Source organism: Siniperca chuatsi, linkage group LG9, assembly GCF_020085105.1.
Source record: "Siniperca chuatsi isolate FFG_IHB_CAS linkage group LG9, ASM2008510v1, whole genome shotgun sequence".
Taxonomy (NCBI): Eukaryota; Metazoa; Chordata; class Actinopteri; order Centrarchiformes; family Sinipercidae; genus Siniperca; species Siniperca chuatsi.
This window is the reverse complement of record NC_058050.1, coordinates 4,550,007-4,564,362: the sequence shown is the minus strand read 5'-3', so window position 1 is coordinate 4,564,362 and position 14,356 is coordinate 4,550,007. Positions and strand designations below refer to the sequence as shown.

General features: G+C 40.2%; 1 protein-coding gene across 5 annotated transcripts; it reads left to right on the top strand.

Moving 5' to 3' along the window:
- Positions 1 to 1,406: 1,406 nt before the first annotated feature.
- Positions 1,407 to 11,728, top strand: herpud2 (HERPUD family member 2). Of its 5 annotated transcripts, XR_006379332.1 has the most exons (10): positions 1,407 to 1,561; positions 3,250 to 3,611; positions 5,390 to 5,467; positions 6,873 to 6,980; positions 7,904 to 8,067; positions 8,742 to 8,867; positions 9,243 to 9,578; positions 9,839 to 9,950; positions 10,799 to 11,043; positions 11,127 to 11,728. XR_006379332.1 is itself a non-coding variant. In XM_044209586.1 (9 exons), exons 2-9 carry the CDS (start codon positions 3,465 to 3,467, stop codon positions 10,985 to 10,987), a joined length of 1,257 nt encoding a protein of 418 aa, XP_044065521.1. In that variant the 5' UTR covers positions 1,407 to 1,561; positions 3,250 to 3,464; the 3' UTR covers positions 10,988 to 11,728. The 5 variants fall into 5 exon arrangements, 4 of the variants coding, with proteins under 4 accessions (XP_044065521.1, XP_044065522.1, XP_044065520.1 ...); XM_044209586.1 differs by having other exon boundaries at positions 6,876 to 6,980; positions 10,799 to 11,728; XM_044209587.1 differs by having other exon boundaries at positions 8,742 to 8,840; positions 10,799 to 11,728.
- The last annotated feature ends 2,628 nt before the right edge of the window (positions 11,729 to 14,356 follow it).

Below are 14,356 nucleotides of genomic sequence, written 5' to 3'. Positions count from 1 at the left end.
TGCAGTCCTATGTAGCTTTACAATAAAGTACATTTTCTTTTTGTCTTTGCCAGAAGCAGAAATTAGTCCAGGCATTAGTGTCACAATTTTTGATAACTGTAAAAAAACAAGTGACCTTATAGATACAGAACGGGTCCAATAGATTTTTGTATCTACAAAATTCAACGTTCATTTATTCGTCGTTTTACAACACATAGCTGCACAATGAAATGAAAGTTGTAGCCCCCTATACGCTACACACACAGAACATACACAAATTTAAAATTAGAATAGAATAAAAAGGGTCACAAACATTTATAACTAAAGAAAAAAATGTGACCCTACAAATACAGAAAAGGTGACACATTTTTATAACTGTAATAATTTAATTAAATATGATAAAGAGTTTTGTGCAACTGTGGTGTGGCCTAATAGACCTGTCTGTGATTTAGATAAATCCATGTGTAGATTTGGAATTACTTAAGATTAAGCATAGTAATAAGACTGCCGGTGAGTACTATAGTTATAGGGACCGTAAATATAAAGACAGTGTTCAGATTTTCACAGATGGATCAAAGGATCCCCAAACAAGTGCAACAGGGTCTGCAGTTGCTGTACTTAGTTACCAGGTGGGATTTAGCAGGAGAACATCTGATTGAATGTGTATACTGCTGAATTGTTTGTCATTTGGCATTAGAATGGACTGAACAGATTAGTTGTAGCAATATTTTAATACGTAGTGATTCTGTGTCTGCCCTTGCAAGCATTGAGACAGGTATAGCCAGAAGTCATCAGGATCTGCTTTATCAAATCTTTGTAGAAAAGGTTTCAGTCGTAGTCATCTGGACACCGTTTTCAGAATCAAGAAGTTTCTGTGTTGCATTTAGGTGTCCTGGGAAACGAGAGAGCAGACAAACTGGCAAAAGTTTGCAAGCAGTAAAAAAAGGAAATGCTGAAATCAATATTGAATTATCAAAATCAGAGGGGAAAAGCATAGTGTGCAGAAAGGTAAATCAACATTGGCATAATGCAAGAAAGGGGAGACATTTACACTCAATCCAAAACAGAGTAGATGTGTTAAGAAGTAGGGGAACAAAACGGAAAGAGCAAGTAATAATAAGCAGGCTGAGAATTGGGCACAGCAACCTTAAAAGTACATTTTCCATCACAGGAAAACACCCAACAGGTCTTTACAATCTTTGCCATGAGGCTGAGAAAGTAGAGCATGTCCTTATATCATGCAGGACATTTACACATGACAAGAAATGATGAGAAACTGTGAAAAACAGAGCGGGTAGAGGACAACGTTAAAAGTCTAAAATAGTTTAGTTTTTTAAGGATGACTGGACTGGAAAGACGGCTGTAAAATTAATGGACACATAGGGAGAATAAAACCTGAAGGTGGCAGTAATGCAACATCGTGGATGCCAACTGCCGTAAAACCTCAAAGAAGAAGAAGAAGACGATCAGCTGTTGTGACGAAGATGATGACGTCGTTTCCGGTCTCACACCCGACATTGCAACAACAGGGCAGGCGAGCCGAGCTGCGACGAAGAGACGACGGTACCACAAGAGTGAACAGGTACAAGAAGAAAGCTCTCTGAAGCGGTAACATGGCTTCAGTTCACAGAGTTAGACAGTTAAATGTGTTGTCACCGCGGAAACGGTTTGCCAGGCCAACCGAATTTCTAGCAAGCAAAGGCGAAGCTAACGTTATCCAACAAGCTAACTCTGTTACCCTGGCTTCATGACAACGGTCAAAATATAATCAGGGCTGCTCGAAGTGACCTGCCTAATAAAGCTAGTTTCCTGAGTGTATTTTTTAGTTTGTGAAAATTAGGGATTTACTGGCAAACAGCACACTTAGCTAAGTTAACTATGAATTGACTCGGGATGATTTACAGTTAGCTAGTTGTTTTGACAGTTTACTGTACAGATGACGCAACATGGCAGGTGTCAGGAAGTGTGAACTCAAACTCATGACCCCCCACCTTAGCTGCAGTTAGTTTTTGTTTTGATACGTGCATGTTTTTGCCTACAGAAGTACATGATATTTATTAGCTAGAAAACTTATATGTACTGTATGTATGCGCTCCGCTGCGTGGTGATATTCTATATTTGTCCTTAATGTCAATAAACCCCATGTACTGAAACCAACAATGAATTCATCCTTCTAACAAGTACTGTGTGTGTGTAGCCTTTTCCTGATATACTGTAGTTAACAGCATAGTATTGGGTGACACGTTCATTAGTGCAACATATCCATGCCAGAAAATAGCCCCCAATAAATGCATTAATTACTCCTGTTTCAGCAACGTTACTTAAAAACTATGTTGCTGAGCTCTTTTAGGATATTACTTAAAGTTTTTAAAAATGAAAGTATATATTCTTAACCCGTTTTTTAAGGATTTATGTCTTCAGTAGGATCACATGGACTTGGGGCAGAGAGCCACAGACAGACGGAGAGTTTTGAGAGACAGACTAATGCATTGTTGGTTTCAGTCTTTTTCAACAAAAATACAGAATATCACCTGCTTATGCTTTACATTTGTCACATCAAATGCAGAAATTGTCATTCAGAAACCTCTATCACCACACTACTGTAGCTTTAGTATGCAAAACTCATATTTAGAGTAGGAGAACAACACCAGCCAAGAGCCAAATATTGATCATTTATAATTGGAAAGTTAGTTTACTGGCCATTTAGTTTCAATTTACAAGTTAATACTCAGTTCCCAGTTTAGTAGGTACGCCTAGCAAAAACTAAACTAACTAAACTAACTAACAGCCCTGCAATAAGTTGTACCTCTATGAAGGTTATAATCAGTTTTAGACAGGTCTTGATTCAACTTAATGGTCATTTTGGAAGCTATGGTTTGTGGTGCTGTTGAAGTGTAATATGTTATACTGAGAAGTGTCTCTAATATTTTGTATTATTGATAAAAATGGGATGGACAAAATATTAGAAACACCTCTAAATATAACACAGTACATTTCAACAGCACCACAAACTATAGCCTCCAAAATGACATATCATTTCAGTTATAACAAATATGGCTGAAGTAAGATATTGTTTCTCTCAAAAACTGACAAAACATAAAACCATTTTAAGTGTGTGAGTGTTCAAATAATAGTAATAGCCATACAGCCAGATATAATATACTTTAATGTGATGATTTTATTCTGTGATGAAAATCCTCCAGCCTCTACAGTGTATGAAAAACTTCCTTCTCAGCAAAGAAACTCAAACTCTTCATCTCTTTTCATCAGAAAAGTTGGAATCCACCGACTTCCCCCGCAGATGAGGCAGATGTTGTAGAGGGGGAACCACATCCCTCCCACCCACAGCGAGGACTGTTTTAGATGTGTTGCTGAGCCCAGAATGGAGAGAATTTGAGAGAACTTTTTCCTCAGGTGAGTCCTGAGTTGTGACAGCTCTCCTGAGCTCAGATTCTTCAGAGCCCACCCTGCTAGTAATATGAGCCATGGACTCTGGGGCACTTGATAGTCCTGTAACCCTGGTCATTAAGGCACCCAACCAGAAGTATGAAGACCAGACCATTAACTGCTTCCTCAACTGGACCGTGGAGAGACTGAAGAGTCACATCTCCAAAGTGTACCCCAGCAAGCCGGTATGTAGCTCTCATGTCTGATGGTTTTCTTTGTTGCTCTACTTAGTGTCTGGGTTTGTTTAAATATACTGAAAAATGGACCAGGAGGGATTCCTAAAAGGTTCTGATGATTTTTTTGTCGATCGACTAATCAATGAAGCGTTTCAGCTCTCCTGCCACTCCTGCAGCATAACCCACTTCCCTCCTCTCCAAATGTATGCCTAGTACTGTATGTTCCAAACAACTTTTTAAATCTATTTAACAAAGGGACTGCTGGGTTTTCATGGAAGAGCTGATTTTCATTTAAATTAGCTTTTTAAAATAAGGGGAACACAGTATTGGTGTGTGTGTCGCAGCAGCAAATTGTGAGTCAAACGTTCGGCACACTTTTTCTGATTCGCTTTCTAGGTGAGACTGATGACCAGCAGACTGAAAAACACTGCCTTTTCAAATTTGTCTGTTTTATTTTGTCACAAAAAAACAGGCCACGGATATAAAAAGCAAAACTGTGTAACCATAGCAACAAGCAACGTGATAAAATGGAGGTCATGTTTGTGGAGTGAAATTTCACCTGGAGGGGCGCCCCAGTTATAGGCCCAGTCAGAAGTACCTTTTTGGTTTTAAGAGTAAACTTGATGCACAAACAAGTAAAACCCACCTGCTCAATGCTGAGCTGTTGCAATACTCAGTACAGAAGTGCTCATTCAGATGTGTTCATTTGACTACTTTGCAACAACACAGGCATGTCAGTTAGAGTTTGGAGATGTGGCTCGAACATTTTCTCTTCCTCCCTAACAACACGTAGAAAAGGCCTCATGTCTGTGTGTGTAAAACGATCCGATCATGCTGCAAAAGGAGGAAGAAGACAATTTATAGGAGAGAAAGCATAGCACACATAAATACAACAATTTTTTCGTATTGAATGAGGTGATAACCTTTGAGTTTCTGTTATTCTTGTACTTCATTTGTTAATTTTCCATCATGGCCAAGTGTCCTTTATAGAATCACATGAAGGGCCTTAACTGAGGAGAAGTCAAAGCCTTGTGAAGCACAGACAATATGATCGTACACACTGGGTATGCTTTTAGTAAGATTTGAAATCTAATCCAGCCCAGCAATCTAATCCAATCTAATCTAATCCAAAAGTGCCCAATCACTTTACACACATTAAGGATTTCACATCTCATGTTATAACATTCAACACATCAACAAGGTCTTTCCCCTCTCACAGCTGGAAACAGAAACATTAGAGCCTACTAGAAAATGTTTGTTTATTCGAAAGGCTGATGTTTCTGCTCTGCATCAGTGTGCAGGATTACAGTGGGCTGGTCATGACGGAGAGGTAGCTGAGAGTGTATCCTGAAAACATAGTTGTTGGTGAGGTTCAGCGTTCATTCCTGCGTAACAGCAGTTGAGAAAACAGTCTCACAACAAGTTAAATTTTATAGCTCTTCTGGTGCTTATGATCACATCACGTGATCTTCATCAGCAAATGGAGTTTGCATGTAAATGGAATGTAAATGTTGAAATTTCCATTTTTCCTGAGCACTTTGCAGTATCAGTTCCACGCAATGTTGCAGTTTATGTCTGAGGAAGAGCCACAAGATCTCAGGTCAAATTTGAAATGTTATATAAAAAGACACAAGCATTTTTATCATCTATTTTCTAGGGCTGTAGTCAACCAAAGAAAATCTTGGTCGACTTAAATTCTACCTACTCTTCAACCAATCGATTGGTTGATGGGGAGCGGACAAATCAAAGTTACTTTGTCTCACCATACAATGCTGTTTGTGTTGTAGCTGTCCAAAGACCAGAGGCTGGTGTACTCAGGAAGGCTCCTTCAAGACCACCTACAGCTCAGAGATGTGCTTAGAAAGGTAAGAGCATAGGTGAATGTTTTGCATTGATATAATTTAGTTTGGCAACCCACCCAAACAGATTTCCCAAAAAAAAAAGGCTCTTTAAATGTATGTTTTCATTTTGTCTTAGTTTTGTGGGCACATTTATGTGCAGTTATTAGATATCTGGTAAATTCATTGCTGTTTTGCAGTCAGTTCTCGGTGTGCTGTATGCATCATCCCCAATCTGTGGGAAACGATGCATGTGTGAATGATGTATATTCTCATAAATGCCTTTTCATTAGTCATCTATAGTTTGTCAATATGTTGATTTAAAATTGCCTAACTACATGTTTCTTTTAGATTTATTTTAGGTGATTATGTTCTGTTCTGGTGTTTCTTATTAATTTAGCGTAAAAACCTAAAATGTTAGTAATTTATTGTGCCCACAATGTAGCACATAATGTTGGTCAAACAGCTCATTTCATGCATTCATAGTGAAACAAGTAGTGTAGCAAAGTTTGAAGCAAATGGAGGAACTTGAACAAAACAAGTTTAGTGCTGGATCCATCAAGCAAACATCAATGATTAATTAAATTTGAAGCCAATAATGGATTAGATGGCAGATTTTATTAAGCACCTCAGTAGTAGATGTCGTTTATTGTTTTGTCATGTGCACATCCAAGTGCCCAGACCAGAAGCACTTGTAAAACACCAAAACTTAAAAAACATTTTGCATCATCATATAATGAGAAATAGCTTATTAATGTTACTCTGTTTGTTGTACATGTTTTAATGAAGTAGGAGTAATCAAGATGGGAGTGTAGCTACAGCAGTAAATTATTATATGCAAGCCTCATTAGCTTGTAGTTAATGAGTAGTATATAGTAGTAGTATGAGTAGTGCCTGAATAACAAATAACAGCTATACAGCCAGTGTAATCAAACAACTCCAGTCTGTTATTATTTAAATAGCTTTAAAAGACGTGTAAAGAATATCGGGCCACAAGTAACAGTTATTTTCATTAATCAATTAATCGATTAATCGTTGCACCTCTGAAAGAATATTTTGCATAAAGTCTACAGCCTTATATACCCTTATTGTCAAGGGGTAGTGTAGGTAATTAGCTGTCCTTTCTGTGTTGACTTTTTTCAAGACTTAGTTGTTCAGTTGTTTGAGCACACACAGCTTGTGCGAATGTCTCTGTGTGCTGTGGGGGAACTGAAACAGGCTGCCTGGGAAACAATAGCTGATCTGATGTGTTTTACCAACAAAGGGTGAGCATTGTGTCTGAATTCTGGCCATTTCCACACTAATCCCCCTCCCCCCGTTTCTTGTTTTGTCTTTCTGCTCTGTTGCTGCCTTCAACTTCTCCTCTTCCTCCTCCTCTTTTTTCTCTTCCTCCCACATCCTCGGCTCGTGCCCTGACCTTGTCGACCCACAGCAGGATGAATACCACATGATGCATCTAGTGTGTACCTCTCACAGCCCCCCAGCCTCGCCCATGCCTCGGAGCCCTTTCATGGCCAGCTCCTCTGCTTCTGACTCCAGCGTGAGTAGACCGACACACCGCTCTCACGACCTCCTCCTGTAGGGCTCCAACGATGTGTGGATAACAGCTTTGTTGTTTGGAGTTTAGGCTCGTTTCAGGACATGCAAAAGGCTGAAAACACACACTGAAATGGCAACGTTTAAGCTTAGTCAATCAAGAGACGGGGCGCCCCGGTTGCCCACCTGGTACAGTGTGTATCATTAAGGCTGAGTCCTTAACGCAGCGGCCCGTTGCTGTTGTGGTGTGTTTAGATGAAACCTGAAGTGAATTTCATTCACCCTATGTTGACTGTTGGAGTGCTTATTCGCCACAAACAGCCATTGAAACGCCTGTGCAGATATTAGCTGTAGGGATGCACCAATCAGCTACACCAGAATTGGTGCTGTTGCCGATACTGGCCTTATTAAGTGGATCAGGTACTGGCCATGTCACGACTGATCTACATTAAATACAGTTTCTTTGTCAGTGTCAATATAAAATTCAGTGTTTCTGCTATCAATAACATTCCTTCAGTCACTACAGGCTGGTGACTCACTTTTTAGTGCCACAGCTATTCCTGGCCTCATGTTACCTTACATACAAGGGATCCCAATGAGATCCACAGAGTGAGGTTTACAGGTTGTACATTTTTGGAAAAAGGAGCATGTGGTGGATTGGACTTACCAGACGCCTCTCCTTTTTCCTCCTGTCTCCGTACATTCATTCAGTGGAATCAGAAAGCTTTGGGATAAGAAAAGATTTTTTTGACTCGTGCAACGCATCTTTGCCTCAAGTGTCAGTCACACTGCCTCTAAAACTTGATTTGGGTTCAATCTGAACACACCTTTTTATAAAACATTCTGTTTTCTTTGTATTGATTCATTTAAAAATGCAGCAATGTGTTCAGCTCAACTTCTGATTGATGTTTACATCTCGTCACTCAGAGTTCAGACAGCGCAGGCTCTGCCTCCCCTGCCTCCACACCAAATCAGGACAGTCAGCCAGCCTCTTCCTCCTCCTCCTCTTCTCTCCCAGGAAGTTATGATGGCCTGAGGTATCGTGGTGGCTTCCCCAACAACCCTCAGAGCCCCTCTGGTGTCCCTCAGTGGTAAGTCTCTGACGCCACAAATAACTGATACACAACGAATTTTCATAGACGTTTCAGTGTTTTACTCAGTAACTCAGTAACAGTGGCGTGTCAACTGCAACCTACTAAACCAAGACTTTTTTCCTAAGTAGAAACAAAAAGCTCAGCCTATGATTTAGAGAATCTTGTATTTATTTTAATCTGAAAAAAAAAAAGACTGTGATCTGATGATAAAATATGTTTTTATTTATACAGTAAAGGAAGAGTGTTGTCAAACAATGTGAAGTCTTTTGTACAGACATCTCATTCGTTACACACATGCAACCCGGAGCAAATTTTATAGCATGGTTCTTAAACGTACATTGAAATACTACATGAACTGTGTAATCTAATGTAATCCAAAACAACAGTCCTGCAATAAATTAGACCTTTTAAGAAGCTTATAATCAGTTTTTGTTGAGACTAAGATTTGCAGATTCAACACTATTGTCATTTTGGAGTTAGTCAGTTCCACTGAAAGCAGAACTGTAGACTACATTTAAGGTCTGTGATCGTTACCTTACAAGCAACCAGTTTAAGCAACCAGAAGAAGTCTGAGAGAGAAAACCAGATAGAAGATGTTGTTGTCATTAGACATGTGTTTGTTTGTGCACAGTGTTAATACATTTAATAACAAACATGACATTCTTCCACAGGCCAGATGGAGCCCAGGTCCCTTTACAAGGCGGCCTCCCTGCCAACATGCCCCCCCACCCCATGTACATGCCCATGCAGATGCTGTGGTGGCAGCAGATGTACGCACGCCACTACTATATGCAATAGTAAGTTAAAGAAATGTGTCTGTAAATGGTCAACACTGTTTATACACTGATTTGGCAGATTTTTTTTTCTTCTAATTTTAGTGAGGACTTAACACTAATAATTAATAAAATATTAATAGATGCTTGATGAAATATTAATAGGGAGTCATTGTTCCCATACAGCCAGTGGAGTCTAGTCCTGTAAATGGGACAGTATTCAGATTTTCATTCTTCCTGTTTGAAGAGTTTGAAATTAAAACCAAACCTGTAAACTTTTCCATATGATTTTGTACCTTCTTCTTTCCAGCTGCTAATTGAGTTATTTTATTTTCTTCTAAATATATGAATCCCCTGTTCTGTCTCGTTTTTCTCCCTCTTTTCACCTCCTCTTATCAGTCAAGCAGCAGTAGCCGCCTCTCAGCCTCCTAGCGCCTCTCCTCCTTCCTCTCCCTCCTCCTCGCCCCATCAACCTGCCCAGCCCAATGAAGCCGTGCAGCCCCCGCTGGGTCCCAACCCGGACCCCAACCCTTTACCAGAGAATCAGCCGGCCAATCCCAACATCCAGATGAACGCGCAGGGCGGGGCAGTGTTAAACGACGACGAGCTGAACCGCGATTGGCTGGACTGGTTGTACACAGTGTCTCGCGCCGGCGTCCTGCTCAGCATCGTTTACTTCTACTCCTCTTTTAGCCGCTTCGTCATGGTGATCGGTGCCATGCTGCTTGTCTACCTGTGAGTCAGTGCTGCGCGACATTTAAAAAATGATATTTTACAGATACGTATTTTTACATTTCTCACATTTGCCTTAATGTGTATGAAGGTGCAGTTTGGTGAATATGTGTTTATGGCCAAAATCTTCACCAATCATTCAATGTGATTTTGTTATTTTTTTCAAAGCAGAGTACCACTTTTGAAACATTTGTCTATGCTTGTATGGATTTTAAAGATAAAAACTTTAAACCCAATGTTTGTGTTTGTGTATGTTTCCCCAGGCATCAGGCTGGTTGGTTCCCCTTCAGGGCGGAGCAGCAGAACCTTAGAGGAGGAGACAGGGCCAGGGCTCCTCAGGAGGAAGCGGAGAGACACCAGGACATACAGGAAATGGTGAGTTGGACAATGTCTGTCAACCTCTTGGCTATTCTGTCTTCTCAGCATGGTCCTCTGAAAAATTAAATTGAATTGAAATCTTGAATTAAATTGAACTCTGTGTGAGCACTGTCAGTTACACACAGTTAATGTGTGCATACTCATGCGAGCCATGCTCTGGTCTGTGTGGGAGTTTCCATTACAACTGTGCAAGAACCATGCGATGACTCTTACTTATCTAAGCTGTTGCTCTTGAAGTCATACAGCAGTTAAATCTGACTTTTGTTTTTCCAAGTGAGACTTCTATGGTTGACAAATGACCGGATAAAATTTGTCTGCATAGAGACTATAAGCTGCATCATGTCAAATACATGCTGAATGAAACTTCAAAAAAAAAAAGCTGAGATCCTACCTGAACACATTTATTTTCCTGCATCAGTCCCTCCTGGGAATCCGTTTTAGCTCTCAATTAATGCTGCAGTTTTATGGGTCCGGCATGCTTTTTTCCAGATTCCAGAGAAATACTAGAAAGCACTCAGAAAAAGGTTTTCAAACTTTTAAATGTGTTTATGAATTTGAAAATGTGCTAAAAAGCCCAAACAAGCAGTGTTAAAAAAGTAGGAGAAGAAAAAGAAATTGCCTATCTGGATGCGGATCTGCACCAAAAATGAATCATTTGTTCTTTGACTTGGCCTTCGTTTACACCAAATTTTATTAAAATTACATTTTGTACATTTCCTGTAGAAAAACAAACCAAAACAATAATGGTCATTGACAAAGGTAATGATCAGATTGCAACATAGCATTACGTCTTCACTATTTCCTGTCTCTCTAACCGTGAATGTCTCCTCCCATCTGTGTCCCAGGAACGTCTGATGGATGAGGGGGTGGAGGACGATGACAGCGGTGAGGAAGGAGGTGGAGGACCACCTGAGGACCAGGCCCAGGCTGCTGCTGCTCTACCTGAGCCAAGCTTCCTTACCACCATGTGGTCCTTCATCAGCACCTTCTTCACCTCGCTCATCCCAGAGGGACGGCCCCACCCGGCCAACTAGGCAGACCCTACCCCTCTGCCCTACCTCTCAATTACCCCTCTTCCTCGTGCCAGCAGGTACCGCTCTACAGAAGTATCACAATTCCCACCTCCATCCTTACTGTCCTAAATACCCCATTAAACCCCAAAACCATCTTCAGATACCCCACAAATCCCAGACCACCCGGTACCACCCCAGCCCAGCCAGTCGGCTACAAACCTCCTACATGCTGCCAATAAACGGGCCGATACTTAAAACAGGCTCCTCTGAAGGTAAAGAGCAGGTCCAGTGTAAGTTCTTCAGGAGGGTAAGAGACTAAACAAACATTTAGAAAGTAAATATCACGCTGTGTTAACGGAGTAAATGCTTCAGCAGTGAAAGTTTTTCTTTTTCTTTCAACGATCGTGAATTCATTGAGACATGGCGATGGCGAGAGACCCTGGAAGGAGCTGTCTTCCATTTTAAGCAGTGATAAGGTCATGCTTTTGAAACTTTTCAATGACGAATGTGACCCAGACCACAAAAAAAGAAAAAAAGAAAATCAGGAACCTCCCTAAAATGAAAGGGAGATGTGTGTCCTTAACAAACCATGAAAAACCACATCCCTAAAGACATTTTCATGTATGCACATGACGTGCATATTGACATTGCAGCTACTGAAGCACATTGTTTTCCCACTTTGTGTATTTGCACATGTAAGTATATGCATCTTTAATTCCTGAATAAATGCTTTTTTTGAATAAAAATCTTGCTGCAATTTGACTTTTCTGCAGGGGTTTACTTCGTTATTTATCCTGTAGTACCTCTGATGTCCTGCAGGTGGCGGTATTCACACACAGATGTTGAGGTTGAACTTCCTTGTATAGGACTTATACTGTATATATTTTCTCTTAAACAATTATTTGTACACTTTAATGATCATAATTCTTTAAGTTTAGTAAGTTTACAGTTTACTTCTGCTTTTACATAAACCCCAAATTATAAAAAAAAAAAGTTACTCCATCATTTTTGTTGCGTCCCATTAAACATTTCATATTGTTTTCAGCACTCAGCCAATGACATTGTGACTCTGTGATTGCTTCATGGCATATAATTATAATAATATTAATAGTTAGAGTCTTCACATAAGGCAACAAATTAACAATAAGAGCAAATGGTAAAACAAATGCAAAGTGTAAGAAAAAGCAAACTGGACGAGAATAAAATAAAATAAATAAAAAGACAACTCAAGTATAACAAAGATACATATAAAAGTAACATCTGGAAAAGCTGTCTGATAAAGGTATATTTTAAGAAGAGATTGATGATACTGACTGTTGCTTTAACTTCTATAATTATGCATTACGCTTGTTAGGCAGCTGAGCTTTAAACCCCTACATTTTTTTGTAATGCTAGTAGAGATCCTTAAGCTTCCAGAGTTAACAAATATTACTGAATTACAGGAAAATGTGTATGAAACTACGCAAAATACAGTATATGAACAACTGCAGTCAGAAAAACATGGCTTCCAAGAGACTTCACAGAGTGCCTATGTGTCATTTCCCTGCACCGGCTTCACACTCATTCATGTTTTTTAGCCAAACTAGCAGCCTCCAGACTGATGTATGTCAACAACCATCGGATGGATTGCCATGAAATTTTATTGACATTTATGGTCCCCTGAGGATGAACCCTATTGATGTCGGTGATCCCCTGACTTTTCATCAAGCGCCATCATCAGGTCAAATGTTTAACTTTTCCAATACTGCATTCCCATCAGCCAGTGCTAATTATGTCGTGTTCAGTATCCCATGTTCAGTGATAATTAGCAAATGTTAACACACTAAGATGGTGAACATTACATCTGCTAAACATCAACATGTTAGCATGTTGACGTTAGTATTTAGCTAGAAGCACCACTGTGCCTAAGAAGCATGGCTGCGGAACCCTAGTTTTTGTTAGAAATTAAATACTGTCTCATATTTGCTACTGTACGGCTCCAGAAAAGCAAATGGGAAGGGCAGCTCGGTGGTGGTGGTGGTTGGGGGGGGGGGTTCATTGACTTCACCTGCTGAGAACTGTTAGATGTTTCTATCTATTGATTGTAGTGACCTTCATCAAAACATAATTTATGAAATAGTTATAACACCAAATTGTTCTTGAGTTTTAAAAGAACCTTAATGAAAGTTTGGATTTTGTCCGTGTTGGATGCTAAAGTTAAACGTGCGCAGACTAACGCCACTCTGACACTATCCTCACAGATAGAGAGGTGAGCAGGGAAGCAGCTCAGACAGCGATGCACTTCAGAGAGTCCTCCAAAACCCCCTAATCGAATGAAGATGGATTTTTGTGTAGTTGGTCGTAGAAGGCCCAATTAATTATGCATGACAGCAGCTTGACGGCCATTTGATTTCGTTACGCGCGCCCCCTCCGAGCCGCCGATCCAATCAGGTTAGGATCCCCCCCCTCTCCCCGCAGCTCCAAGGCGAGGGTTAGACTCCCCTTATCGGAGGGAGAGATTTCTTTAAGAGGGTGTTTGGGGTCTTGTAGGACATTTCATCATCATAATAAGTCCTTGTTATGCAGCCGGCTCTCTCCTGTTTCCCAGCTATCAGGCCTTGTTGTCTTTGGAGAGGCAGCAGTTGGGCTGGACACATGCCACGGAGATAGACTAAGTTTATTAGGTAAACAGAGAAAAAATGGGGATGAGAGATAGTGTATGACACCTGTAAGGACGGGATGGTGATGCACTGTAGCACCTGCTTTCAGTAAAAGTATCCTGACTGAGCATGTGCAGTAAAAGTTTCATGTTTAGACTAGAAACCTGACCGATACATCAGCAGGCCGATATTATTGGCAGATTTTTGCTCATCACAGATGCAGTATATTGGTGTTTATGTATACTGTGTCAACCAATAAGTAACAAGAAAATGCAGAACAGAAATCCCAGATATATGTTTGAGGTAATTACGAAACAGCTGTTACGTTTCCATCCGAATGTAATGCAATTCTTACCCAAATTTTCAGAAAATTGGCAAAAGAAAACGTGTGCGCAACGAGATGACATAATCAAACAACCCAGTCTCACGGCAGTTCGTGAAATAGTCACGAAATTCAATCTATTGATTTGTGTACACGGACACGAATTTTGCATTTTTTTTTCACGACACTCAGCACAACTTTCAAACTTATAAGGACAAACGTAGGATAAAAGAGTGACAAAGTCGCCAAACACAGGACTTTCACAAGGGAGGCCGGGGTTCGATGGGTTCGATTCCTGTGTGAAAGTAATAGTCAACGTGGATTGTTTTAAGAAAGTAGCCTATTTATTCTAACCCAGACCAAGTAGTTTTGGTGCCTAAACCTAACCAAATTAGTCAACACTGATTGTTTTAAGGAAGTATTTATTCT

Bases quoted from the DNA above. Each gene is read 5' to 3' on its own strand.
- herpud2 (XM_044209585.1), top strand. From the start codon at position 3,465: ATGGACTCTGGGGCACTTGATAGTCCTGTAACCCTGGTCATTAAGGCA. The intron at 8,868-9,242 runs GTAAGTTAAAGA...TCCTCTTATCAG, and splicing joins CGCCACTACTATATGCAATA to TCAAGCAGCAGTAGCCGCCT. The intron at 9,579-9,838 runs GTGAGTCAGTGC...ATGTTTCCCCAG, and splicing joins GCCATGCTGCTTGTCTACCT to GCATCAGGCTGGTTGGTTCC.